Source organism: Pongo pygmaeus, chromosome 13 (genome assembly GCF_028885625.2).
Source record: "Pongo pygmaeus isolate AG05252 chromosome 13, NHGRI_mPonPyg2-v2.0_pri, whole genome shotgun sequence".
NCBI classification, from domain to species: domain Eukaryota; kingdom Metazoa; phylum Chordata; class Mammalia; order Primates; family Hominidae; genus Pongo; species Pongo pygmaeus.
Window position 1 is genome coordinate 72,942,999 of NC_072386.2, and position 27,206 is coordinate 72,970,204.

Sequence of the window (27,206 nt, forward strand, 5' to 3'; positions counted from 1 at the left end):
TTCTCCTGCAAGTCACATGAGGCCCATAATCTGGCCCTCTCCTACCTTTCTACCTCACCTTCACCATCCCCCAGAACTTTCTTCCCTGAAACCACACTCACACCTCATGCAGGTGAAACAGATCACTCCATTACCAACTCTTCCTGTCCATCTCTCCCATTTATTCCTTAGCCCACTGATTTTATGTCAGACACTCCAATGGGACTAAAAAGGAACAAATGCCCTCAAGGCAGCTCAAGGCACTGATATCCAGTGGGGCACACAGAAAAGTGGGCACACAATTCAATCAGCAGAGGCAGAACTTTGTCATCACCTCTGTGATCCCACTGCCGTCTCCCCAGTGGGCTGTGAGCCTCCAGAAGAGAGAGCATCTTCATGTCTTCATCTTTATAGTCCACAGGAACTTGGACATGGTAAGTGTGGTCTACAGGGTGTACATCTTGTATTTGTCACAATTGTTGCATTAAGGAATGAATGAATTCCTAGCCTCTTAAAGTTTGGCTCTAGCACAGAAATAAAAAGAAATGAAATATTAAAATATAGAGATGAAACAAAATTCTTCATAGTGCATGCACTCAAAAGCCCAGAAACAAGGCCCATTCACAAAGATGAAAACATCTTCTTTGTTTAGAGCTCTAATCTGTCTCTCTTCTCTTTATAAATCTGAGAAGTGTAAATCTATATAATAAGTATCTATCTAATGAAATGCCTGAATCCCATTGCTTGACACTCAAAGACAAGAGCCATGGAGCAGAATTTGACTAGTAACAGAGGTACAATGGTATCCAGAACACAGAGCTATGTCTCCAGTGGATATCATACTTTGAATTTTGTGGTACCTAAGATAATTTTGCTCTTACTCTAAATTGAGAGAATCACTGTATTTATTGAAAAATTAACAATATTGTTGTTTCTACTTCTCTTGCTTTTTAATTGAGTCTCTATCCTGAAAGTTGTTATGACTTGTCTGAACTTTAAAACCCACAAAGATGTTCTATCAGGGGACAAATCTCCTGGAGAAAATAATTTGATTAGATATTGATAGAGCTACTGTGGACTTTTGAAGAGAGAGATCTATCAGTTTGGCTTTACAGCTGGTAAAATAATTTAAGATGGTTCTTTAAAACAACTGGGAAAATTGAAAAGGTAGCTTATGCATGCCTGTTCTGTCATGAGATTCTTTAAATTCTTTTGCAGTTAATTATAATTGTTTGTCTATTGTCCATACAGTTGCTACGTCAAAAACACACCTAGTATTTAGCAGTGGAACCTCATTATAGAAAATGGAGCAAAACAGATGTCCCTAACTGAATGGGATGAAGAGTATGGAGGAAAGTTTGACCAGGTTCCCTTTCATATCTTGGGGGATCATAAGGCAGCAGGCCTAGGCTTCCATATTCCCCATAATAATCATCAACCCATCTGGGCCTCCAAATTGCATTCCCATCTAAGCTTCATCTTTGCAGACAAGGTACAGTCACAATTCCAGTTGTGAGATGTCACTTCTCTTTTCTTCTCTATTAGCCACACCCTCCTTCATTTAAACTTGGGATAATCATGACCTTCAGAAAAAATGATTTTCACTCTAAGCAATATTCCAAGCATATAGGAAGAAACTCAGAAAACCCTTAGTGACCAGAAATTAAAACTGCTTTCCTTTCATTTGCAAAACACACAAAAGCAGATAATCTGCTGAAAAACACAGACAAGCAACATGGACCCAGAGGCCCTTAGGCTAAGGAAATTAATTTGGCATGGAACTTAACAGAGTTCATTGTTAAGACAGATAACAAAAGCCATTTATAACAAGAGTGTTCTCATTATCATCATCTCTTGTAGCCCAGTTGAAGACAAGTAGTGTCTTCTAAGATCCCATCTTTCATACTTTGCACACTTTTCCTCCACCCATGGAATTTTGGGCATCCAGTTGCCCAGTTCTCCTTCTAACCATCAAAGCTGCCTTTCAGGAAAAGATTTACTAGAATTTTTTATATGTCACTGCAAATTGGTTGCTGCTACCTATCTCAAGCACATCTGCATTCCAAGCCATACCCTTATTATAGACTAAAAAGTTTTCTCCTGTGAAATAAATTCTTGACTTGAAGCTGGAGGTGAAGGTGATCTTTTGGGGACAGAGTGATCTGCCCTCTTGAAACTTCCCAGTATCCAGATTTTCAACGATGAAACCAGAATCACAAAGTTAAGAAAAAGCTTGTTTGTATTCAAAGGTTCCAATAAGTTTTTGTGTGCATTTTTTTCAATTTAATTAATTTCATCAACTTAATTTAAACAAATCTTTGAAATTAATAAAATGTGAGATGTCTGCGGTGTTTGCAGCAAGCATTGTGGTGAGACTCTTCCCTGAAGTAAGGAGAGTCCTTAAAAACAAAGATGCCTAGAAACACACATATTATTATTATCTTTAAAAATATAACAAATGTGGGGGTTGCAGTGGACACTTCACTTTTTTTTAGCTTGTATCAAAACTGTTGGACAATGTAAATGAAGGATCAAGAACAAGAAGCCTGGGGGGAATAAATGGGATGACGAGTGTAGAGATACTTGTGGAGAACTCTTTACTGCCACCAATTTAATTGTGATTACAGCGGCAGACATCACCATCCAATAGAACTTTCAGTGATAGAGGAAATTATCTCAGTCTCAGTGTCCAATATGACAGCCACCAGCCACATGTGGCTATTGAGCACTGGGAATCTGGCTAGTGTGACTGAGGAAATGGATTTTTAATTATAATGAATTTAAACTTAGTTTAATACAGCCACACATGGCTAATGGTTACCGTACTGGACTGGTGTAGGTCTAACACCATTAGTCTTTTCATATATAATTTTAGAAATACTTTATACCAGTGAACTCTCTCCAAGAGAAACTAACAGAGCTCCCAGTATAATACAGCCTTCCAGCTGCAAAAAGCTTATTTACTAAAAACATAGTTTACGGCTCACTCCACCCCATACACAAATCAATTACCCATCATATGCAGAATTGGTGCCTCCCTTGTTTTTTCCAGAGAGAGCCTGCAGCACCAGCATTTGGAATGAAGAGACAGACTTACCCTCACCCAGAGGAAGTTCTTCTTCTTGCTCACTGGGGGAAGAAAGTAGGGGCTGCAGGGGTTCCATGTTAATGATGAGCTGTTTGTTCAAGGAGTGGGAACTGCGGCTCTGAGTAATGTTGGCTCTGAAAACAGACACAAGCCAGACAGGGTTGGTTTCCATCACAAATGCTGGCCCCTCCATCTCAGCGGGCTGCCCAAGCTACCACTTTGTGTCTAGAGGGAACTACCTCCAGACACAGAGTGAATTGAGCCAGTAGTAAAGATGACATAACATTCAAGATAAATAGCCCTTTCTGCTCTTAAGGTCCTGACCAAATGTCCCTATGTTCTACTGCAACCCAACGAAAGAAAATACAGTTCCCAATACGTCACCAGCCCTGAGCATGCTAGGTGACAGCCTGGGCATTTTTTAAAAAAAGAAAGAAGAAACAAAAAGACATGGGAGGTAGCTAGCACTGAACTACATATGCAGAAAGGTGAATGAAGGGCATGGCTCAGAGAAATTTAACAACCACCAACAAACAAAAACAAAAACCCCTGCCAGACAGATGGTGCAGATGTTCTACAGCTATAAGCTATCTTTGTGTTGCTGGATGTCCAATGTTTAATATCAGTGTTTAATATTCTCAAAGTCACACCCTACTCACTAACTAGCCATGGCTCTGTTTTCTCCTCTGGAAAAGAGCATGCAGGTGTGTCTGGCTGAGACCAGCGACAGATGGCAAGGAAACTGTGCAGGTATCTCATTAAGCCTATTGGTTGGCAGCTGGGAAGCCTGCTTGCCCTGCCTGCTGCAGAGATACTAGCTGCTTGCCTTAGTCTGCCTGCAGGTAGATGTTTGCGCACCCTTCCCCACTCCCCATGCTTCCCGTCAAAACCAAAAGCAGTGCATACTTTAAAAAGGAGTCAAATGTTTCCTTCCCCTGGAAGCCTTCCCAGATTGCTCCTCCCAATGCACACAGTCTCTCTCTCTCTCTCTCTCTCTCTCTCTCTCTCTCTCCCTTCCTCTCCCTCTCTTTGACTACTTTCTCTTCTTTCATAACTCACTGCATTTTCACCTCTGTCTCTGTCTAGTTATTGGCGTACTGATCATCCCCACCTAGATAAGCACCTTAAGGGCAGAGACTGAGCCAGCCATACTCGTGCATCTCACTTGGCATCTTGTGAAAATGTGTTCAGGTTTGAAACTCAAGTGCACCGAATGCAATCCTGGCTTGACATATGTTGCCATTTCAGCCTGGTCTGAGTGTTCCCTAGACCAGCTGACAGGACTACCTTCTAGCCTGAGTGTTTCTGTTGGGCAACAGGAGTGGGGAACAGCAAGATGCCTGCTACCATCTTGAATTAAAAGCTCCCATGGCTGGCATGGGTTAGAAAGGAAATTTATGAGGATTTGCTTAGCCATGGAGTCTTTTTCTTCATTATTTCATTTTATAGCCATTTACTCTGCAGCTGATATATACGAATTGGACATTCTGCTTTGTTTCAGAGAACTGTAGTCCTCACCTTAAGTAACTCACTGTCTAGAACCATAATTTTTAAGCTTTCTGGTCTGAGACCTACATTAATAAATACTTTTTTTTTTTTTTTTTTTGAGACAGAGTCTCACTCTGTCACCTAGGCTGGAGTGCAGTGGTGCAATCTCGGCTCACTGCAACCTCTGCCTCCTGGGTTCAAGCGATTCTCCTGCCTCAGCCTCCTGAGTAGCTGGGACTACAGGTGTGTGCCACCACGCCCAGCTAAATTTTTGTATTTTTGGTGGAGACGGGGTTCACTGTGTTAACCAGGATGGTCTTCATCTTCTGACCTCGTGATCCGCCTATCTCGGCCTCCCAAAATGCTGGGATTACAGGCTTGAGCCACTACGCCCAGCCCCAAGAAACACATTTTATATAATCTCCCTGTACCCAAACACACACAGGAAGAAGCACAACTGAAATTAATGTCTTATGGAACAATAGTTACATATCTATGTATAATCCACTATTTTAAAATTCTACTTCATTTTAAGTCCTGGTCTTGATCACTACTTTATTTCATAACTACCCCCGACTTTTTATTTATTTATTTTTTTGAGACAGAATCTCACTCTGTCGCCTAGGCTGGAGTGCAATGGCATGATCTCGGCTCACTACAACCTCCGCCTCCTGGGTTCAAGCGATTCTCCTGCCTCAGCCTCCCGAGTAGCTGGGATTACAGGCATCTGCCACCATGCCCAGCTAATGTTTGTATTTTTAGTAGAGACAGTGTTTCACCATGTTGGCCAGGCTGGTCTCAAACTCCTGACCTAAGGTGATCACCCATCTTAGCCTCCCAAAATGCTGGGATTACAGGCGTTAGCCACCACACCCAGCCACATGACTCCTTTATGTGCTGTAGCCACAGCTGGAACACCATGCCTTTCATGAAGGTGACTGATGGCCAGGGTCCCATGGGAGCACCAAGGAGGGGCACCTAATCCTGTGTGAGTGAGGAGAGAGCCAGGAGTGACCTCCCAAGGGAGGCAAGGCCTGCAGCTGTTCTGGTGAGGACAGTACTTTCTACAGGGAAAGAACTGTAGACAGTGAAATCTTTACAAAAGGAAGGAGGGGAGGGAGGGAGAAAGGGAGGGATAAAAATTCGCCATGAGCAGTTTCTTCTTTTATTGTGAAGCATTCTCTCAGTTTTTGAGCTCTCCTGGGATTTCTTCTGGCCATGGCCACTCATGACTATGATTCTAGCTCTGCAAAGTACAACATACTGTCATTCCTGTGTGGACTGTGTAGCTTTCTGACCTCTGAAAAGGCCATCCATCCATTCTTGCAAGTGCAATTCTGAATTGCTCTACTCCACCTCTGACCATCCATGCCAGCTGGACTGGCTGCTGTTCCTATCCCCAGGAATCACTGCTTATGCTACAACGATGGGCCCTCGGTGAGCCTTTATAAGCTTATTTTGCTCCCCATCAGACCTCCTTCCAACATTCTTCAGCTGGAGAAACCAAGCATCCTGCTGCCCCCAACCCACAACATTGCAATGTCCAGACAATTGCATAGCTCTAAGACAGGCTGGGTTCACCAGGCTGATATCCCAGGTATGAGCCTGCCTTGGCATTAGATGGCCAGGAGGATGCCAGCTCGGCCCCTACATTCACAGGCTCCTGTTGCTCTGTTGTAGCAGAGGCCCATGGCCAGGGACAGGGGCATATAGAACGTGCTTTGTATTAGACCAGGTGACTCCTGCAGTGGATTACAACCCTGAGACTCTCCAATAATATGACTCAGAGAAGAACATTTCTTCCCTGATAAGTATAAGACTCAGATAAACCCAAAGGTGGATACAACTAGGGATTTCCCTGGAGCACAAAGAATCCAGGGCTCCCAGCCCAATGTGAGGCACTTTGACAGCCTGGGGGAAAGAGTCAGCAACATTAAAAAACAACAGGCCAAGTCTCCCACCTTTCGCTATTGTGATGGCCTGAATGTCTGTGTTCTCTTAAAATTCATTTGTTGAAACCTAATCTCCAATGTAATGGTATTAAGAGGTGGGGACTTCAGGAGGTGATTAGGTCATGGTCACATGAATAGAATTAGTATCCTTATAAAAGAGGTCTGAGAGAGCTTGTTTCCCCCTTCTGCCATGTGAGGACACAGCAAAGAAGGCACCATCTATGAGGAAGCAGGCGTTTGCCAGATGCTGAATCTGCCAGTGTCTTGATCTTGGACTTCCCAGCTTCTAAAACTGTGAGAAATCAATTTCTGTTGTCTATAAGCCACCCAGTCTATGGTATTTTGTTATAGCAACCCAACTGGACTAATAAATCTACCAATTCCTTTAAACTAAAGGTTACACCTTCTTACCTAATTCTCTCTTTACACTTTTTAAAGGTGCCAACTGATTCTGGCTTCATTTAAAGCAAGAGCCCCCCAGCCCAATTGAACTAATGACAAATATAATATGCAAATTTGAAAGGCCATCTTCTTTTCATTTGCAAAGTTGTTTGTATAAACTTTACCTCATCTTTTTCTCTTAGTGTGTCTTGCCTATAAGACAGGCAAGGTAAGTATCATATTTGCAGATGAGAAAACTGAGACTCAGGGAGCTTATGTAATGTGACTAAAGACGCTTATATGGGCAAACTTAGGACTCAAAGCTCAAAGCCAGACAATCTGATTCCTGGTCCAAGGCTTTTGCTGTGCTGCACACTGCCTTTCTGCGTGATTTGGCCTGCAATGCCCCAAAGGAGACTCTGCTTGCTACCCCTACTGTCCTCCTGTTTCTGGCTACATGAGGTCCCACTGTGTCAGGCACTTTCTTAAGTATGTGCAGATGTCCCAGTCAGCTTCCACTCTGCCTTTCCACCTGAACTCCTGAGGTAACTGTGTTTATGCCTGAGGTCCCCCCAGGCCAGGCTAGGATACGTGCCATGTTTCTCCAGTCTCAGAATCCATCTATCAGATGACTCTGCAAAAATATCTGGCCCACTTTGCAGCCCACTCATGCATGTACTCCCAGCAAAGAATGGTCTCCAAATGAAGCTGTCATTAAGAACTCTATTGAAATAGAAAGGTTTCCTTTGGGAACTACAATTATATTCTAATACTGGGGCAAATGGGGTTTGAATATATTTATCCCATTTGTTTTTCTCATTGTGCATGTAAGATGGGCAAGAAAAATACCATATTTACAGGTGAGGAAACTGACATTATGTAACTCAACTAAAAGATGCTTATATAGGCATCAGGACTCAAAAATGGTAGCATAAAATAGTGACTCCTGGAGTTCCTATATCCCTCCTTGAAATTAAAAGAAGTAGTGCCAGCCTCTAAAAACTCCACCTGGAGGGATTTTAATGTGAATGTATCTGTCATATTCCAGTTTTTCATTTTTGGATAAGAGATGGTAGTAATATTATCAACACCTCATATTTGTATGGCACTTTAGAATTTTTAAAGCACTTTATTTTAATACTCATAACAAAGCCTAGAAGTTGGGCAAAGTGATATTGTAAATCTCATTTTATAGATGAGTAAGCTGATGATCTGAGAAGTGATCTACCCAAGGCCATACAGCTGGCAAACAACACAGCTAAGATTAGAACCCACTCATGACCCCTACACAGGTGCTTGTGTTAGGTACAAATGCTGCCTCAGAGTGTCTGCTGTGGTGGCAGCTATGCTCAGGTGGCTCACACAACCAGCCCTCGGCTCACCAAGCTACAGCCCTCTGCCTCACTGGGCCTCTGGAACAGGCAGATGATTGTCACCCAGTGGCCAGTTCAGGAGGGTTTGGCTTGGGTATCTTGTCATCAACGATGATCAGCAAGAAAACATCAGAGTTAGCTTCTGCTCCTCTTTTTGAAGAAGAAGAAAAATTCCAAGAAAGTGTTCTCAGTCTGCTTCTGTTTCTCCACATAAACACACACACCTCAGCAGATGTAGGAGTCTGTGAACTTGGCATTATTTGAAGAGTAGAATCTCAGAATGTGAAGAAAATTCACTAATTAAAGCCTTATCACCACCATTGTAGACTATCACCTCTGAACGCGCACCACAAGAGGAGAGCTTATTACTACATTCTCACTTTTGACGGCAGCTTCAAAGAAGCTGAAATACTTTGAAAACCAAACAATTGTCCAAGAGGAACAATTTCCTACCACACAACTAGCTACTGGGATGGAAGGAGGAGTTGCCTGAATGAAGGTTTCACACATCACTATGGCTCTGACCACAGTGCTGTCTCTGGGGAGATTGAGGTCCCCGGGGCAGCACCTTGGACAGATCTCACATCAAAGAAAATGACAGGTGCTGCTGTCGTCCCACACTCCTAGCTCATGCATTCATTCAACAGCTATATATTGACCTCTACGATGTGCCAAGCACTGTGTTAGGTGCTGGGGGACATGGAGATGACCAAGATAGACAAGGTCCTTTCCTCCAAGAGGTTGCTTTGTAGCATTACATTAATCAAATTCTTTCTGGTGTTGTCAGAGATTTGAGAGATGCTGCAAAGAACCACGGAGGCATCCTAAGGATGTGAACTCAACAGTCTTTCATATACCCAGGGGGAGGTGGAAGAGAAAGAACATTCAAAGCAGGTCTCAAGGGCCCCTAGGTCCTTGTTTGCAGTAATATCTTGGGCGATTTTAGAAGATTCCAGAAAAGGGAAACTATGATTTGGTGGATGCCTCAGCATGTATCCACTTTCCTCGCACTCTGGGGTTCAGTCTACTCCAAGAAAAGCGCTTCACTCCAGAAAGCCTGCTCCCTTCACCCTTCCACCACCTGTTACCAAGAGCCTGACTACTCAAAGTGTGGCCCATGGACCAGCCACGTGGCCATCATCTGAGAAAATGTTAGAAACACAGACTCTCAAGCATCACTCCAGGCTTCTTGAATCAGAATCTGATTTTAACAGAATCCTGAGGTGATCCCTGTGCAAGTTACAATTTGAGAAACCCTGAGCTAGAAAGCCTTGGTTTCTATAAATTATTCAAACCAAAATTTACAAGAGAAGCCTTTAAAAAAATTCTTTATTGACCTCATTAACCATCCAAAGATGGTAACTTTGAGACTCAAAAAGCCTTATTTTTTGGAATATGTATCTCTGAAAGTATATTGTAAAAAAAGTGTCCTGCTTTGTGTTTGTGCTACCAGGAGAACTCCCTCAGCATCAAGTATTTAAGATCAAATATTTGAGCTTCAACCTGGAAGAATAAAATGCATGCTGAGCCACTTGGGATAGTTCCACCTCCACTACCAGCTTCTAAGAAAATGCCAGGTGCTCTCAGGGTGCTACAGAGAAAAGAGCTGAGAACACAGAAGCAGGACACTGGAGTTCTAGGCTTAGGTCTGCCATCAAAAAAAGTCAGGACCTTGGATAAATGACTTAACTTGTCTGAGACTCAAGTTTCTTTGTCTACAAAACAGAAGCATCAAACTAGGCAATCCCTGAGGTCATTTCCAGTTCAAAGATTCTGAAAGGGATGAATGATATGTTTTATCATTTCCTCTTCATTTCTGCTGCATTGAATAAGCACAATTTGGGGAAGAGGAGGGAACCATAAAGACTTTTCTCATTGGTGGGCAGGCTGCACTTTCAGGATCTGCACCGACATGCCTGGAGCCAAGGTTCTCCAGCTTCTCTCATCCTGTAGTCTTCTGCTTCTTACAGTGTGATAGCTTGGTTTTGCAGACTTTCACATTACAGCTCCTCCCAAGTCACCCCAAAGCAGAAACAAATTTTCTTCTGTACCCATCTACATGGGATATCGTGCCAACTGCACTTCTGCTCCCCAGTGTGGGAGAGAAATGCCATCTGGATGCTTCTCCAGGCTGGCTTAGCCACACTTCTGTGGGACCACAGCCTCCTCCTGCCCAACAACCCCAAGGGACAGGGTGGAGAGGCACCCAGCTCATTTAATCACCCTGGAAATGGAGGAAACTGGAAAATCCAAGCATAAAGGAAATAACTCTGGGTTTCAAAGATGGGGAAGAAAGGGCAGGTGCAAACCAGTGCATGCGGGACTTCCTAAATAATTTAGCTCATGGTGATCTTTCCTTAAAAAGTGGGAGGCAACACGTTGAGAATGTTGAGCTTTAGATATGCAGCATATTTGAGGTTTAGGATGGGCAATGATTTGTGTAAATTGTGGTAGTGTGAAGTCCAACATGGCAAGAGAATATTTAATTATTAAGAATGACTGCATATCGTCACCTTAATGGAGGTGTGTACTCTTGAGCCAACAATGACTAAGTCGTTCATTCCTCTGCATGGCCCTAGAGAGTAATGGCCCCATGAAAGGTCAGCCTGGAGTCAGGCCAACGGGAATGGACCAAATATGATGAATACAGGCAGGAACAGAGAACTTGTAAGAGGATGAGATGACAGAGTTTGGACAAGTGATAAAGAGGATGAGATGACAGAGTTTGCCCAAGCGATGGCACAGCATCCTGCTTGTTAAGGTGATGCTCCAGACCTAATCAATGACTCTCCTGAGAGCACATAACTCAAAGTGGAGCCCAGCTGTGCTCATTCCATGGCCCAGCCAAATCTGTCTGAGTGAGATGTCTAAGGAAGTGAGAACGTCCTTCTTTAATGCTGTATGTCACTACACAAAGGGATGTTATAGGGGATTTGGAAAAGCCAGCTTTTAAAGCCACCTGGAACCCGCAGTGATCATCCACTCACCTGTGCACCTCAGGAGGCTCCCTCTGGATCTTGGAACTGGCCTCCACCACCTCTTTGGCAACTTTCCCACTGCAAAAGACAGAAACACATGTGTATGCACACATACTCAGAGAAGAATGAGAGGGATATGCACAAGTGTCCTTTTGTTAACTTCACAGGTGTCTGACCCAGCTATAGAAATCATGAGGGGGAAAATTACGGTAGAGTTTGAGGGTGCCCTGTGAGCATAAGAGAGCAATGGAGTAGAAATGGAAGACTCAAACAGAGGCACAAGCCAAAGGCCACTTAATTGCAAGCAGAATTTTGAAATTTAAGTGGCTGCCCATCCCCACCCCGTCACTGAAATGGAACCATTGGTACCCACCTATATCGAAATCTACTTCCTTTAAAAAATATCTTGCTGCTTGATACAGTCTTGATCTGACTGGATTTTGCATACCTTTCAGAAAAAACAAAGCACAGGTGGTTAGGACATTGGAAAGTCCACTTACAACATGCTATAGAGGTGTGGTGATGGGGTATTTTTACTGCAAGAAAGAAATGTAATTTACCTTGTGACTCAGCCTGCATTGTGCACACAAACTATAAGAAAAGCTTCACAAAAGAATAGTTACTTTCACTATGTGTATTGCATTCTAATATTTTCTATGCTATTTCCTTTCATTCTTTTCAAATTCATGACCCACATACTGGGTTTCATAATTAATTAGTGGGTCACAACCTGCAAAAAGGACCGGGCAGTGATGATCAGAAGGAATTCTCCCCTAATTTCTATCTGAAGATATGGAGAAGAGGGAATTTTGTGACATGGCATCAGGAAGTTCGTGGTTGTTAGGGCACCTTGCTGCCTATTCCTGTATCCACAGTGAGGCAGAAAACAGCTTCCTGGCAACAGAGGTCACTGACTATGCCACGAAGAACTCACTGTGCATTGCCCAAGTGAGGGAACAAGGGTCCCACATCACCACAGGAATGGTCACTGGCTTCTGTGTCACCATGACCCTGTGCTCTTTAAAAGAACCCACAGTGGTAGATGACTAAGATACACGAGGCAGAAGCTGCCCAGCCAAGAACTGATTCAGCACCTCTGAGCCCTTCTCGTAAATAAGAACAAAACAACAACACTCTGAAAAGCAGCCTAGAGCCTGGGCTGCCGGGAGGCTGCACACAGGGCACTAAATTACTGTGACAGCTGAGGATGGCTCTACAGCAGTCATGTTAAGCCTTGTACAATTAAATCCAACAAGTTAGAAAGAACAGGTCTCAGAGAGTTCAGCATCGTTTAAAATATTGATAGTCACAAAATCTTAAACACACACAGACAAAATCAATATGATCTGTAGCATTCTGAGCAAAGACATGCACGGAGCCAGGGAAGTTTCAGCACAGTGATCCCCACCCTTGAGCCTCTTGAAGCTTCCTTTATTCACTCAGTAATTATTAACTGAGTGCCAACCCTGCTCTACACACCAAGGTAAGTACAAGAAAGACACATGGCTGATCTAGCCTGGGGGCCAGAGAAGATGCCCTGAGGAAGGGACATCTGAGCTGAGATCCAGGGGCTGGAAGGTGTTAACCAGGGCACGGTGGAAGTGGTGGTGGATATACCCAGCAGAGGGCCAGCAGGCACAAAGCCATCAGCCTAAACATCTAGACAACTAAAAAGACTCAATTATTCTAAGTTAAGCAACTCAGGAATGGAAAACCAAAAATTCTATGTTCTCACTTCTAAGTGGGAGCTAAGCTATGCGTATGCAAAGGCATACAGAGTGATATAATGGACTTTATAGACTCAGAAGGGGAGGGTAGTAGGGCCCAGGGATTAAAAACTACACATTAGGTGCAATATACACTAATTGACAGGTGCTCCAAAATCTCAGAACTCACCACATTATAATTCATCCATGTAATTGAAAACCATTTGTACCCCAAAAGGTATTGAAATTTTAAAAAAATAAATAAAATTCATTTTTAAAAGACTCAATGTGCATTTTCCCATGTTATTATTACTACACACACACATTTTTTTTTCTTTTCCTAATAAAGATAAGTGAATGTACAGATGTACGAAGGAGAATAAGGCAAACTTGGACAGAGAGCCAGAATCCAATTTCCCGGACCAGACCTTAAGTGGTCCTTGTTAAGGATCTTGGTCTTTATCGAGGGAACAATGGAAAGCCATAGGAACAATCTTTTGCAAAGAAGCCCCTTCCCACCACCTATGTAAACAGCCCAAGATAACACAGAAGGGCACTGGCCACAAACATTAAGCAGGGAGAGTAAGATGGACAAGGGAGGGCACAGGCCTTGGGAGGGGGATCCTGTCAGGGCAGGGCCCGGAGAAAATGGTACAGGACCCCTGAGGACACACAGAGGCACGTGAGAGCCATGGCCTTGCGGTGGCCCTGCAGTATGCTGGCTGGAGCTTCCTTCCAGACCACACCCACTCACCAGGCTAGAAACCCCCAGCAAGCTGCATTGAGATGGTCCCAGCTGTACCCTCCACCTCCTACGAGGACATGCCTGCTCTGGGCCCATCGGCACCCCCTAAAATTCCCCACTAGCCCTACAGAGCTGTGGCCTGACACTTTATCTACTGAAGCCTGAGAAAAGGATGATCACCTCTGCCCTCTCCCCATCTTCTTGGCAGGGTTGCTCCCAAGTCCTCAGAGATTGGGAGAAGAGAAAGCTTTAAAGAAGCTTCTATTTTTTATTGTGTGTGTGGTTTTTTTTAATTCCAAGTTCCTAAAGATCCTTGGGACAAAGTGGTTGGCTTAAAAAAAAAAAAAAAAGATTGAGTTTCTTAATTGGGTTTTTAAAATTCAAACTCAACACTTTGCCCATTCTACAGAAGTGACACGTGAAGCCGATGAAGCCGGCACAGGCGTGAGTCAAGCTCCTGGCCACTCAGGTGGCTCTTTTTCACTAGTTTGGCCTTAGCTCTGGCCCTTCCAGGCCCCAGGAGGAAGCCACTGTCATCGGCTTGAACCCAGACTGGGCTCTTAGAGGGAAGTCTCAGTCTCAGTACTGCTTCCCAAAAATCCTCAAAGTGACTCAAAAGAAGCAGGTCAAAAGATACATTTCACAAAGATGGCCAGTAACTGTCTGCTCAGGATGAGCAGAGAGAAAAGACTGTGCTTCTTTCTGGTGGTGGGCTCCCCTGGAGGAGTATCTGCAGGTGATCTGATTTGCTCAGAGACAGTTGCCTGAGAGCATTCCCACGAATCACCTGCCCTCCCAAATGTCCAGGTGAACTCCCAGAATGTTTCAGCTGAGATTTTTAATGGAACGTTAACAGGGAGTTTATTCTGAGAGCTCAAATGACACCCACGTACTGGGAATTGGGAAACAAGGCTGTAGAGGGGAGGGGAATGGACAGAGGAGAGAGAATGGTGGCCGGGTTAAAGTACATGAATCCGGAGTACCAGTTCCCAAACCTGGCCGGGCATCAGACACCTGGAGTAGGTATAAAAAACACAGGTTCTCAGGCTTGATCATGAGAGATTCCGATTCAGTGGGTCTGAAGAGGGGCTTGACTTTAATCAAGCACCCTAAGGGGATTCCAAGAAGTCCACTTACATTTGAGAAACTCTGTGCCCCCAAATTCTCCTAGGATGACCCAAGAGGTGACATTTCACCTGAAAGAACAGTGGTCCAGATTGCTATTCACGTCTGGTTCTGTGACCTTGGTCATGCCGTGTGGCTTTGCTGAGCCTCGGTTTCTCTACATATCATTAAAGGGGGAGGGTGTCATAATATTTCATAGTACTCTCAGGAGAGTTACACAAGAGTAAATGATTTGAAAGCACCTAGCATCATACCTGCTCATTATATAATAGTTTCCCTTCCTCCCTTCCTCCCTTCCTTCCCACCTTCCTCCCTCCCTAATATCAGTCTCAAACCTCTTCATCGCCTTCTCGCTATGAAGCTACCACAGCCAATCCTCTAAATTATGGAGGTTCCAGAAAACCATGTTAAACACTCTGAAAGCAAATAAAAGAGCTCTAACTCTAGCCAAAATGTTCTGAGCACTCTGTTTACCAGACTCTCCCATCAACAGCAAGCCCAGAGAAGAGTGTTCTTCCCACAGAAAGCAATGAATTCACAGCCTCATTGGAAGAGCAATTCGCTCTCCTACAGCCTTCTGCCTTCCTTTCCACCTGCCGTCTCCCACTTCAACTTCCAACTCCCCATCAAAGTCCCAACACAGGAAGTATGACTATGCTCAAACATCTGACCTCACAAAGAAATCCAGATCGTCTCTGCAGGAGAACACCTCCCCTCTCCCCAACCTGCAATTTCTCCTCTGAAACCTGCTATTCCAGGGGCTTGGATGAAGGTCAGGATGGGTACTGGGGGGACATTGGGTGGTGCTCCAAGAGGCCACCTCTAGAATTAACAACACAATTTCCCATTGAAGTCATAATTTAGAGCTCCTGGAGTAACCATAACAGTAACAGCATTTACTACTGAGCCTTTAATATGGGCAATGCCCCATCCAAAGCACCTTTAATATACAATTCCTTTTATCCTCACGGCTCTCTACTAGGAGGAAGGGATCCACATTTTCACATAAGGAAAATATGGCACAGAGAGGTTTAATCACTTTACCATGGTTCCGTGATAGAAGCTGCAGGAACCAGGCTATAAATCCAAGTCTGTCCGATTTCAGTATTTAAAAAATCATGCTCTAGTCGTACTGGCTCTCAAATTTTAGTGAGCAACAAATCACCTGGAAGGCTTTTTAAAACACATGTCTCTGATTCAGTAGATCTGGGGAAGAGCCCAAGAATCTGCATTTCCAAAAATTCCCGGGAGTGATGATGCTGGTCCAGGGACCTGATGGGAGAATCACTGAACTAAAGCAATGTCTTAACCCCTCGACGGCATGTTAGCAACAACTGGGAAACTTTTAGCACTGCCAACACCTAGGTTCCTCATCCCAGATTCAGATTTCTCAAAATAACAGCTTTGTCGAGATATAATTTACATACCATAAATTTCACCCTTTTAGATTGTACACTTTGGTGGGTTTTAGTATAATTCATGAAGTTAAAAAAAGAAATTACGAAAATCAATCACCACTATCTAATATGAAAACATTTTCATCACCACCAAAAGAAACCCCCTGTCACTGCAATGGGTATTGGCAGTCACTCCTTGATTCCCCTCCTCATCTCACCTACTCCCAGCCCTAAGCAACCACTCATCTACTTTATATATTTGCCATTTTAGATATTTCATTTCAATGGACTCATGCAATACGTGGTGCTTTGTAAATGGTTTCTTTCACTTAGCATACTGTTTCCAAGTCTCATCCAAGTTGTAGTATCAGTTCTCCATTCCTTTTTATGGCTGAATGATATACCATTGTATGGATATACCACGTTTTGTTTATCCATTCATCATTTGATGGACATTGGATTGTTTCCACTTTTTGGCTATTACAACTAATGCTGCTATGAACGCTTGTGCACAAGTTTTAATGAAGACCCAGATTCTGCTTTAATTGGGTCTGGGGTAGGATGCAGGGACCCATAGCACTGGTATTAATAGTTTTTAAAAGCTCCTCCAGGTGATGTTAATGTAGTCAGGATTGAGAACTGCTGGTTTAGAACCTTATTACTTGGAGTGTGGTCTACGGACCCAAAGCACAGTATCCCCTAGACTTTATTAAAAATATGGACTCTCATGCCTACCCCAGACATTTTGAATTAGAATGCACATTTTAACCAGCTCCCCAGCTCATTCACATGTGCATTCAAGTGTGAGAGGCACTTGTTTAGGGAGCTAGTCTGGGCTCTCACCTACCAAGCATAACACTGTTCCTTTGACAAAAGGTACACCAAACTCTGAATAACAAATGTATTAGGAACTGCTTTTATCCCTTGCACACAATTCCAAAACAAATTGGGAACAGAGTGTCATACAGCCTCAACCATGTATCCAGTACACAGCAAAAAGTGTGAGATAAAGATGCTGTGAATGAAAACATCAGTGAGGCACTGAATCCCTCAATGCGTCCAGTGTGCTTTCAGTGAACCAGCACCCAGAAACAGTGAGCTCTGGGGTTGGCAGCACCATGACAGACCACACATGGTATAAAGGAAGCTCTTAAATGGTGAATAAGTCTGTGTTGGAGATCCCCTGGGGTCTGGAGTAGGCGGGAAAAATCAGAGTTTCTGCGTCTGGGCTCCATTCCCAGACAGATCTCAGAGACAGGGCTTTCAAAACAGATCTGTGGCCCTGGGCCAGCTGACAAGCAGCAGCGCATTTGCGTCCTAAAAGCACACTGGGGAATTCGCAAGCAGAGGCCCCCGGGCCTCCCCACTCCCATGCAGGTGAACTAAAAATGGAAGGAACAAACCATCTAGGAAACAAGATCAGGGCCTTGCTCTGCCAGCTGAAACCATTAAAATGCAGGGCCAGCACGACAGAGCTAGAAGCAGGGACAGGACCTCTGCCCAGGGAAGGGTGGGCACAGTGAAGGAAGCAGGCATACCCCTGAGGTTACCAGAATCAGAGTCTTCCAAATGAAAAGGAGTGGGCTCTTCATCCAACTGCTGCTCAAAATACTCTCATCATTAGCAGAAGGGGCAGTAATAGAGCAGCAGCTTCTGCTTATCAATGGTTCATATGCCTGGCAGAACTGAACACAGCAAGGCAGGTAATTCAATCTCATTTCACAGATGAAAAATAAAGATGAGGCTCCAAGAGATTAAGAGCTTTGTTCCAGGCCACACTGCTATAAATGACAGTCAAGATTTAGAAACAAGCCCATTGATTTCCAAAGCTCACACTCATTACACTATGCCCCAGTAGTACAAGCAAATGCACCCAGGTCAGTCCTAGGCCCATTCATTCTACAGGTGAGGAGGCTAAGGCCAGACAGCACTAAAGTGACCTGGCCAAGGTCCCACAGCTGGGCCAGAACAAGTGATACTTCCCCTCCTTCCTCAGGAACAAGGATGGTTATGGGATAATGGAGGAACAAAATGTTCAGGCAAATCTCAGATTGCTATAAATATTCAGGTTTAGAAGTCGAATGAGATGAGGGTAGCTTGGTTAACTATAGCCAAAGTGCCAATGCAAAGACTGGTCAACCGTATACAGTTTGTCACTTGTGCTCACAGCTAAACCCTCCAAGTCTTCTGAAGCATCCACAAGTGACTGGAAGGGACTTCTCTGACATGCCAAGTTGGCCTACCTAGTTCATGATAAAATTATCAGAATACCTTCCTTACTAGCTGCCAGCTAATCTGCTTACCCAAAATGTGTAAAACACATTCTCCAGATTGCAGGTTTTTTCTCTCCCTTTCTCCTCTCAATTTTGTTTTTGCCTTTATTTTAACTCTGTCTCCCAACTGACTTCCTCATATATGATAAAATAACGGCATGAAATAGCAAATGAATGTCTCCATGTTATTCTTTGATACAGACCCAGTGATTTCACTAAAGTATCTTCAAGGCTGTGCCAAAGTCCTTCCAAGCAAAACTTGCTGTGTGGCTCTAAAGGAAGGCCTGTCTGCTAGGTGTTCTCCTGTATCACCCCCTCCCATAGGCCTGTCTGTACGTAAAGAATGATCAACCACACCTACTGAACCTCTGTTGCCTCTTTCGCACTGGTCAAGCCATCTGTGTCTGGCCTCAAGAACTCCTGGTCCCTTATCACCTCTTTTTCTACCTCATCTACCCTCTGCTCCAACCTTGTAGCCACTCATGTCCCACAAAATGCATCCTGCACATTCCTGCCGTGGTACCCTACGGGAGCTTGGATGTCCTTCCTCCACCTAAAAGGGTTTTCTACCTCCTAGCTCCCCTGGCAGCAAGACTCACCCTCTCCTCTGGATTCCTCTCTAGCTTTTTTCTTTTTTTTCATTTCTCCCTTGGTCTCTTACATGAAATAACAATCTCCTGAGGACAAGAACCATGCCTTATCAATCTGAGCTAGTAAACATGTTTTCAATGCCTGAGATCTTTAGGAAATAAAAAGAAAAGCAGAACCTAGTTCCTTCCCTCAGAGAGTTGAAATTGATTACAGATCTGACATGTTGGTATGGAAAAATCTACAATCCAATAGAAGTCTTGGAGAAAGGAACAAGGGAGAGTAACTCCTCAGCGAGTATATAGTTTCCTTCTGGGATTGATGAAAATGTTTGGAAATAGATAGAAATGATGGTTGGACAACATTTTAAACATACTCTGCCACTGAATTGTACACCTTAAAATAATTTTATGTTACATGACTTTAACCTAAATACAAATCATGAATTCAGGTTAAAAAAATAGACATCAGATCTAGTACAGATACATAGTACAGATATATAAAATTCTGTAATAAAATCGTGTTATGGTAGATCTTGTTTTTGCCTTGTTTCTTCACTCCATTTATTAATTCCCTCATATGCAAGAAAATATTCACTGAAAATAACTAACTGAACATCTCTAAGTTACCCTTTGACAGGAAACTGATGGTTTCATTCAAGAAAGAACAGAAGAGTTCCAAAAGCTTAGGCACTGAAAACAATGTGTCAGGTCCTCAAAAAGCTAAATATAGAGTTACCCTATGACCCAGCAGTTCCATCCTAGGTATATGCCCAAGAGAACTGTCCACACAAAAACTTGTATCCAATGCTTGTAGCAGCATTACTCATAGTAGCTAAAAAGAGGTAACAACCCGAGTGAGCATCAACTGATGAATGGATAAACCAAATGTGGTCTATTGAAACAATGCAGTATCATTCAATTATAAAAAGGAATAAAGTACTGAGACATGTTATAATATGGGTGAACTTTGGAGACATTTTGTGACAACAGGCACAAAAGGCCACATCGTTTATGATTCCACTTATACACAATGTTTATAATAGGTAAATCCATAAAAACAGAAAGTAGATTAGTGGTTGCCAGAGGTTGGGGGGAGGAGGAAATGGGAAATGACTGCTAACTGGCATAAGGTTTATTTTGGGAAGGATAAAAATATTCTGGAATTAGATAGTGATAGCGGCTATATCACTTTGTGAATTACACTAAAAACCACAAAACTGTATACTTTAAAAGGGTAAATTTTATGGCATGTAAATTAGATTTCCATTTTAAAATTTTTTTTTTAAAAAACAAAATAAAAAAATCACTGAGGCTCCAACTAAAGACTAAGAGCGTCAAACCCTCTGTGTTTCCCTCTCTGAACTCTCATGTGGGTGAAGGCTTCTAGACATGGAGATTTTCCGAAGGCCAACTGGTCTCCTTCCTTATCAGTCCCCAAACATGCAGGAGGCACACAAAAACCTTGAGGTGGTGGTGGTCGTGGGAAGGTCTACTGGTACACATCACCTTCTCCAATCATTCCTAGTACAGCATTTTGTGCATCATCTCACCCAGTGATGTTCAAATTATGCTTCTGGGTTTTCCCAGGGCTGATGGTTTCCTGGGACATGGGGATGTCAGTGCTAAACCTAGGAAAGGCATAGGCAACCTGGACAACTGGTCACCCAAGCTCCTGAAGAGCAATGAACAATGGGCAAAGAGTCTTCAATCTCCAATCCCAACCAAGGCCCCATCTACCACCACAACTTCTCTTTTTATCACCTTTACATGCTGGACTTTGCCTATACTTCAGATTAAGAAAAAGTATTCTGTGGCCGAAACTGGTTTCAAAATCATTATCCAAGCTATCATTGTCCTGATGGTTCTCATCAGCCAAAGCCCAGGAGGTTCAGAGACAGCATTTTCAGGGAGATGAGTCTAATCAGTAAGACAGAATCTCACTGTAAGGGGCAGGGGGACTGATCAAAAGCCACCTGGATGAGGTCCAGGGGTGTACAGTGCTGATGGCCTGAGGAGGGCTGGACTAGGTTCTTAGTTGCATCCACTACCACTGCCTTTCCAGTCAGCAGGCGTCTCTCAGAGGAGAAGGTGTAACTCCATGCACAGATCTCAGTTTGAACTTCTTTTGAAACCTGAGAGCTTTACAGATGGTTTCTGAAGTCTTGTCCAGCACCTACTTTCTATGATCCTAGGCTCTGACAGCATTCCACCCATAAACCTTTGGCACTATTTTCAATACACTGAAGCTTTCTTACTATGAACACAGGTGACTCTCTGTCAGAGGTCTCTTTTTCTGGTTGTGAAAGCACATCCAACCCACACTCAGAGTAAGCCAGAAATATCAGAGAGTATTAATTCTGGCCCCCAAAACCGGCTTCAACCAAAATAAATGACGAATTGGTAGATAAACAGCCCCACCTCCTTGCCCATCAGCAGGAGAACTGTGAGGCATATTATACCATGTCCCAGAGTTCCTAAGAAGATCTGAGCCCAGTTGTCCACAGCAGTGACCTGCTCAATAATGCATCTTATATTGCTGCCCAATCTCACCACCCCCCGCCACTCCCCTACTGGTATGTCCATTGATTACATCCCAAATAAGCTACTTGTACCAAACTCTATCTCAAGGTCTGCTTTGTCGGGGTGGGGGGAGGAAGGCAACCAAAAATTGATCCTGTGACATATTTTGTGGAAATAGCTATTTGAAATACATACACACACACACATACACACACCCACACACACACACACACAGTGGCCCACAGCCATTCCACAGGAAACATCCAACATAGAGCTCAGGACTTGGTCAGGCCAACAATCCAACAATCACCGGGAGTCACCCTGAACAATGCACAAAATTTTAATTTACTTAAATATAACTTTTAAAACTGTATTAAAAGAAATAAATATGCAGCCATTTGCAAAACATAAAGAATTCCATGGGTGCTTTTAAAAGCTATAATTAAGTGAATAAAAGCCACTTACTTATAAAAGGCCTGGTTTTCCACTCCACACTTCCAGAGATGTTTGCAGGCAGCTGGTGTTGAAGTATGGAATGCCAACATGGCTTTTTTCTAATTAAAAAATAACAAAACAAGAAAAGGCATGTAAAATACCATTTACATTTTCCATGGGTTTTTTTTTCAGGTGTTTACCTCTTTGTATCCTGTCTCCTATCACACAGACTTGAAGTAACAACATACTGCTATGTTATTTACAGTGTTATTAACATGGTATTCACCCCTCCCTCACCCTTTGCAGATATCACTAATGTATCTAGTATCTGTTTCTGATCAAAATCAGCCTCACAATGCTTCTCAACACTCCAGGTATCACCTACCTCTCTGTCACACTGGAATTAGCCTAAAAACATATTTGCCATCCTTGAGGAACTAGTACTTGGGCTGAAAACTCATGACAAGAAAACCCGCAAATTTCTAGAGCTACCTCTGAGGCTTAATATTTTGTTAATGGTCTCCGCACAAATGCATTCCCTGGTGAATCCACAGTCTATATCTAGTAACTCCCTTGTTTTAAGACTCTCTGGACTAATAGGCTCTGTTTATAACACTCTAATGAGCACTGGTTGTTGAATATTTAGCTTTGTAAGTATTCTTTGTTTCACATGTCTGTATATTGGCAAAAAGAGGTAGGGAGAGGTTCCATCTTTTATTTCCAAAGTCTATCCCAGTCTGTTTTGTACATGGGGGTGTACAATCAGCATTGCTCACTGACTTTATTGTTCAATGTACAAACCCAGTACTCATTTGTTTGCCTCTAAAATATTTTTAGCATATAGCTTTCATTATCATCATACACTTCAAAGTCATGGTCTTTGGCGACTATAATACTAAAGGCATATTTTATTCCTGAATCTCTCTCATGCACACACAATAACAGTTAAAAAAAAAAGCAGTATCTGACCTCCTTCTGGGTGCCAATCACATAAAATGTCTTCCCTTCAAACTTCAATTTGCAGACATCTGGCCTACGAAAAGAAAATCTCTGGGTAAGAAGAAAAAAAGTGGCAGCTAACCAAGGTACCTGGGTTTCCCATAGGAATCTGACTCAAAAATGCCAGGCAGACTGCAGTGAAACAAGGTATTATCTTATCATTGGTGAATGTCTAATGGGCAGTGAAAAGCCTCAAGTGAATTATACAGCAATTCTCTTCCCAAGAGAGGATCTGCACATAGCTCAAAATTATTTATTCTGTTATTTACAGTCAGGCTGCATCGTTCTTCCAAGAAGCTCTAGTGTTCATGAACATTAATGATCAGAACAATATTAATTGCCCAGCCCACTTAGCAAGGTGGGAAGAACGTGGTGATTTCAGATTCAGTTAATGAAATGATGCGGATTCACAGTATCTGACTTTCTCCTCCTTCTGCATCCATTTCCAAGAAGCAAATCCACTGCACTGCAAAATGTTCACTCCTGTTTTCCCTGTTTACAAAAGAATTGTGTTCTTATATATTGGAGTTCCCATTCTTTTCAGCAAGGACTGGTTTAAATAGAAACATGTGACCCAATTCTGTCCAATTAGATATACAGGAAGTCTCCTACAAGGCATCTAAAAAATTATCCTTGTTTGAAAAGGAGACACATGGAAGGGGCTGCTCTCCTCCAGGCTCCGGGCATTGCCATGAGGAGATGTGCAGGCCAGTCCCACACATGCCCATCTCAGGAGCAGGAGCCTCAGGACCAATGTGCCTGCCTGAGAATGGCAGAGAAAAAAAAAAAAACAGAGACCTAAATCCTTCCCGGCATTTAAGTTAATAGGCAGTTAAGTTAACAGACCATGGAACTGCTCCACGTTTGCTCTGTGAGCTGATTAGTCCTCTTATTTGTAAGCCATCATGAGTAGACAATCCTGCTACCTTTTGCCAAAAGCATCTTGATGGATACACTGGATAATAAAGGGTGAGTTTGCACCCAGGATTCAACAGAGGAGGAGAGTGGAAAGAAGTGAGTTGGGGAGAGTGGATCCTGAGTTGTTCATGGGAACTCACACCCTGCCCTGACCCATCCGTGTGCCCCCCTTGGCCACAGCAATAGAAACTACTGGTGAGGAAACACTGGACACCTTCTCTTTGAAGGCAGAGCCCCTGAGCCCACGCCTCCTAAGTTGACTCCTCAGCTTGGCAAATCCAAGTCCCCACCAAAGGCAACCTAGATGTTACATCCCTTTATGATGAAGCTCCAAGGCAAGGAAATGGATACCAGGCATTCTACCTGACACTTGCCCAAGAAGCCAAGGAGGGGACGGAGGAATCAAGATTAAGAAAAATGGAAAGCCAGTTTTCCAAAGAGGCACTTACCATTTTATCAAATGGATTCTCTTATTTCCCTGAAACACCACAAAGCCTGCAGCTGTGAATCCTAAAAATGTTGTTGTGCCTGTTGAATCCTGAAAAAAAAAAAAAGAAAAATCTGTTTAGATTGAGGAAAATAAAATAAATGATAACCAATATACTTATTCATCCTCACCCTAGGTTAATTTTAGACTAATTCCAATGATTGTAGCAATAAACTAAGTTTCTGAGATGGAACTTCTAAGAGCAGGCCTTTCAAAGTCTGGGTGAAGTTCAGGAATATGTAGCTTTTCCCTTTGAGGAGTGGACCTTCTGCCCTCTAGGAACCTCCTGGAAAAATATGAATTAGTCCCAAATCACTATGTCTACTTCCCAGTGTCTTCTGGGGCTGCCTGTGTTCTAGGTCTGCTTTGTAATGTGAGCAAACTGTTCTTGCTTGCCATTAGCACTCTAACATGATGAAACCAAAGCCCTGAGCATCTAATTTTGATTCAATCTCTCACAGGATTTCTGGAAATTTCAGTATAAAAATATCTCCAGAAAAGCTTACTGTGCTTCCAGCCTAGACCAGGAAAACTAAGCATCTTGTAGATAAGTGAAGGCAAAGGAATAACAACACAAAGATCAAGTCAGTCTCCAAGAAATAAATAAAATAGAGTTCAAATTTCTGCATAAAAGTTAATTCACTAAAATGAATAAACTGATTAATACCATTCTAGGAAAGAGCCGCTGGTAAATATTCCAACATTTGTGTAGGCAGAACAAGAGGATGTAAATGCTAGTATGGACAAGTACCCCTGGCTCTCTGCCTTGGCTGCACATTGGAAACACCTGGGTAGCCTGGTTTCCACCCCCTGGCCCCCCTCCCCAGCAGATCCTGACGTAATTGGCGTGGGATGTGTTCTGGTCAGCAGGTGCTCGTGAAGCTCTCCAGGTGTTTCTAATGAGCAGCCCATGCTGAGACCTATAGGACTAATGCTTTACCAAATAATATTAGGCAGTCCAATCTGGGTAAAGAAATGTGCCACTAAAACTCCAAAACTTATATTTAAGAGCCTAACTGATAAAATGCTTAGTTTAGGATTAGGACTAGTGTCTGGCTGATGCATAGTCTAATATATGGAAAGAAGAACATTGCTTCAGTGAAACATTTCTGGAAAATGTATCTATAAGTATCACACCTTGGAAGCTTGATTAAAAGACAGATTCCCCAGTTGTACCCCCAGAATTCTGATTTAGTAGCTCTGGGGTGAGGTCCAGGAGATTCTGATATAAGTAGTCTATGTTTCACCCTTGAGAGAAACACTGTCAAATATGAGTAAAGGAAAAAATAAAAACAAGTGTTCCTAATGCCAAAATGCAACTTGAAATCTTTCTTTTTTTTCCTTCCACTTTCCCATTTTTTAAAGACTGCATTCTTGCTGGCAATGGCCTTGAAAGTAAATGTGTCAAGAGCCTGTAACTCCTCAGGGACCAAACCATCCATTTGATAAGTGAATCCATGGATGTTAATTTAGGAAAATGTGGCTACTACATGGCAATCAACGAACAATTGGAAGACTCCAATGGAGAAAATCAGCTGCCAAAACATGTAACAGCAGCCCACTGTTGTCCCTTCCAATGAGGGACTGTGGGCCAGGCTGTGGGACAGATTTAACAAGGCTCTGCCAGGCCTGCGCACAGATAAACTCTCTTTTGAGCAAAACAACCATTATATGGTGACCTGCTGTGAGGGGCAGTTACCTTGCATGGGTGAGGATCCACCCCGTAGGTTTCCAAAGTGTGCGCTTTCAGGAGCAAGTTAAATTCAGCAACTGGTGGGCTCTGCCCCCTAAAATCACACAAGAAAAGTTGAGGAAGTTAAAATGGAAAAGAATAGAAACTCAGAATCCCTTCTTTCAATAAAGTATGGTGTTCTAAGCTAAATAAAGAGAAAAACCCTTACATAAATAGTAATCAGTAAGACTGATCATTATTTCTCACCACAAGGAGTCCTTTGCTAAGGAACCCGAGCTTGTGTTCTGTAGTCAATTGTTCCATAACAAACCCACACGCACTCTGAGCGCTCCAGTGATCCGTACAGTTAATCAAGGTTATCAAGTTACCAATAAGCAGGCCCTTGCAAATTCAATCTTAATACAAAATAAAACTAATCATCTGTTCTTTCTGCTCATTTAAAAACATTATCCAGGGTAAATGGCATGCCTTCCTGCTCAGGGAAAAAAATGCACAATCCTGTTACCCCATCAACAAGCCTAAACAGAGCCATCAGGGCCAAAAGAACTGTCAACCATCCCACAGAGAGCCCTGGACTTCAAAAGGAAATCTCAACCACTAGTCCTAGCACTGTCCCGCAAGGTAGTAAACAAGGTCTTGGCCTCAGGGAGAAAAGGGCTGCAAATATAGATGACCGCGAAGCCCTTTCAGGGCTAACATCTAAAGAAAGATTATGCAACATTTCAAAGACCCTACTTTGACTAATATTAATATCCTACATGTATTTTAGAGAATCTCAATCATTCCCCAAGGATAATTATGTAATTCTAGCAACCAAGCAGAGTTTGCTAAAGAAAACAACAGGAATTCATTTTATTTTCAAAATGTAAAATTATATTGCAATATTAAATCTATCTCCACTTAACTTCCTTCCCAAAGACAGATTGTCCCCCCACCCCCTCAAGATAGCAAAGAGTCATCATGCCTCTAAATCAAAACAGTATCCCATCTACTTTATTCCTAGAGCCCTTCACAATCTCTCTACCTTTAGTGCACTGGAGTTACACTGATACGTCTGAAGTCACTGTGGTATGTCTAGG

General features: G+C 42.9%; 1 protein-coding gene across 4 annotated transcripts in view; it reads right to left on the reverse strand.

Moving 5' to 3' along the window:
- The window catches only part of FRMD3 (FERM domain containing 3), a 308,453-nt gene that overhangs the window by 45,820 nt on the left and 235,427 nt on the right, over nt 1-27,206 (reverse strand). For 3 of the 4 annotated variants that reach the window (XM_054501637.2, XM_054501636.2, XM_054501638.2), the window contains exons 7-13: nt 26,134-26,221; nt 24,397-24,485; nt 23,000-23,063; nt 22,061-22,149; nt 11,613-11,687; nt 11,249-11,317; nt 3,077-3,201 (exon numbers count right to left, since the gene is read on the reverse strand). In XM_054501637.2, the coding sequence (XP_054357612.1) occupies nt 3,077-3,201; nt 11,249-11,317; nt 11,613-11,687; nt 22,061-22,149; nt 23,000-23,063; nt 24,397-24,485; nt 26,134-26,221 (599 nt within the window). The remainder of the gene's footprint in view (nt 1-3,076; nt 3,202-11,248; nt 11,318-11,612; nt 11,688-22,060; nt 22,150-22,999; nt 23,064-24,396; nt 24,486-26,133; nt 26,222-27,206) is intronic. The other variant, XM_063649630.1, reaches the window with a different exon arrangement.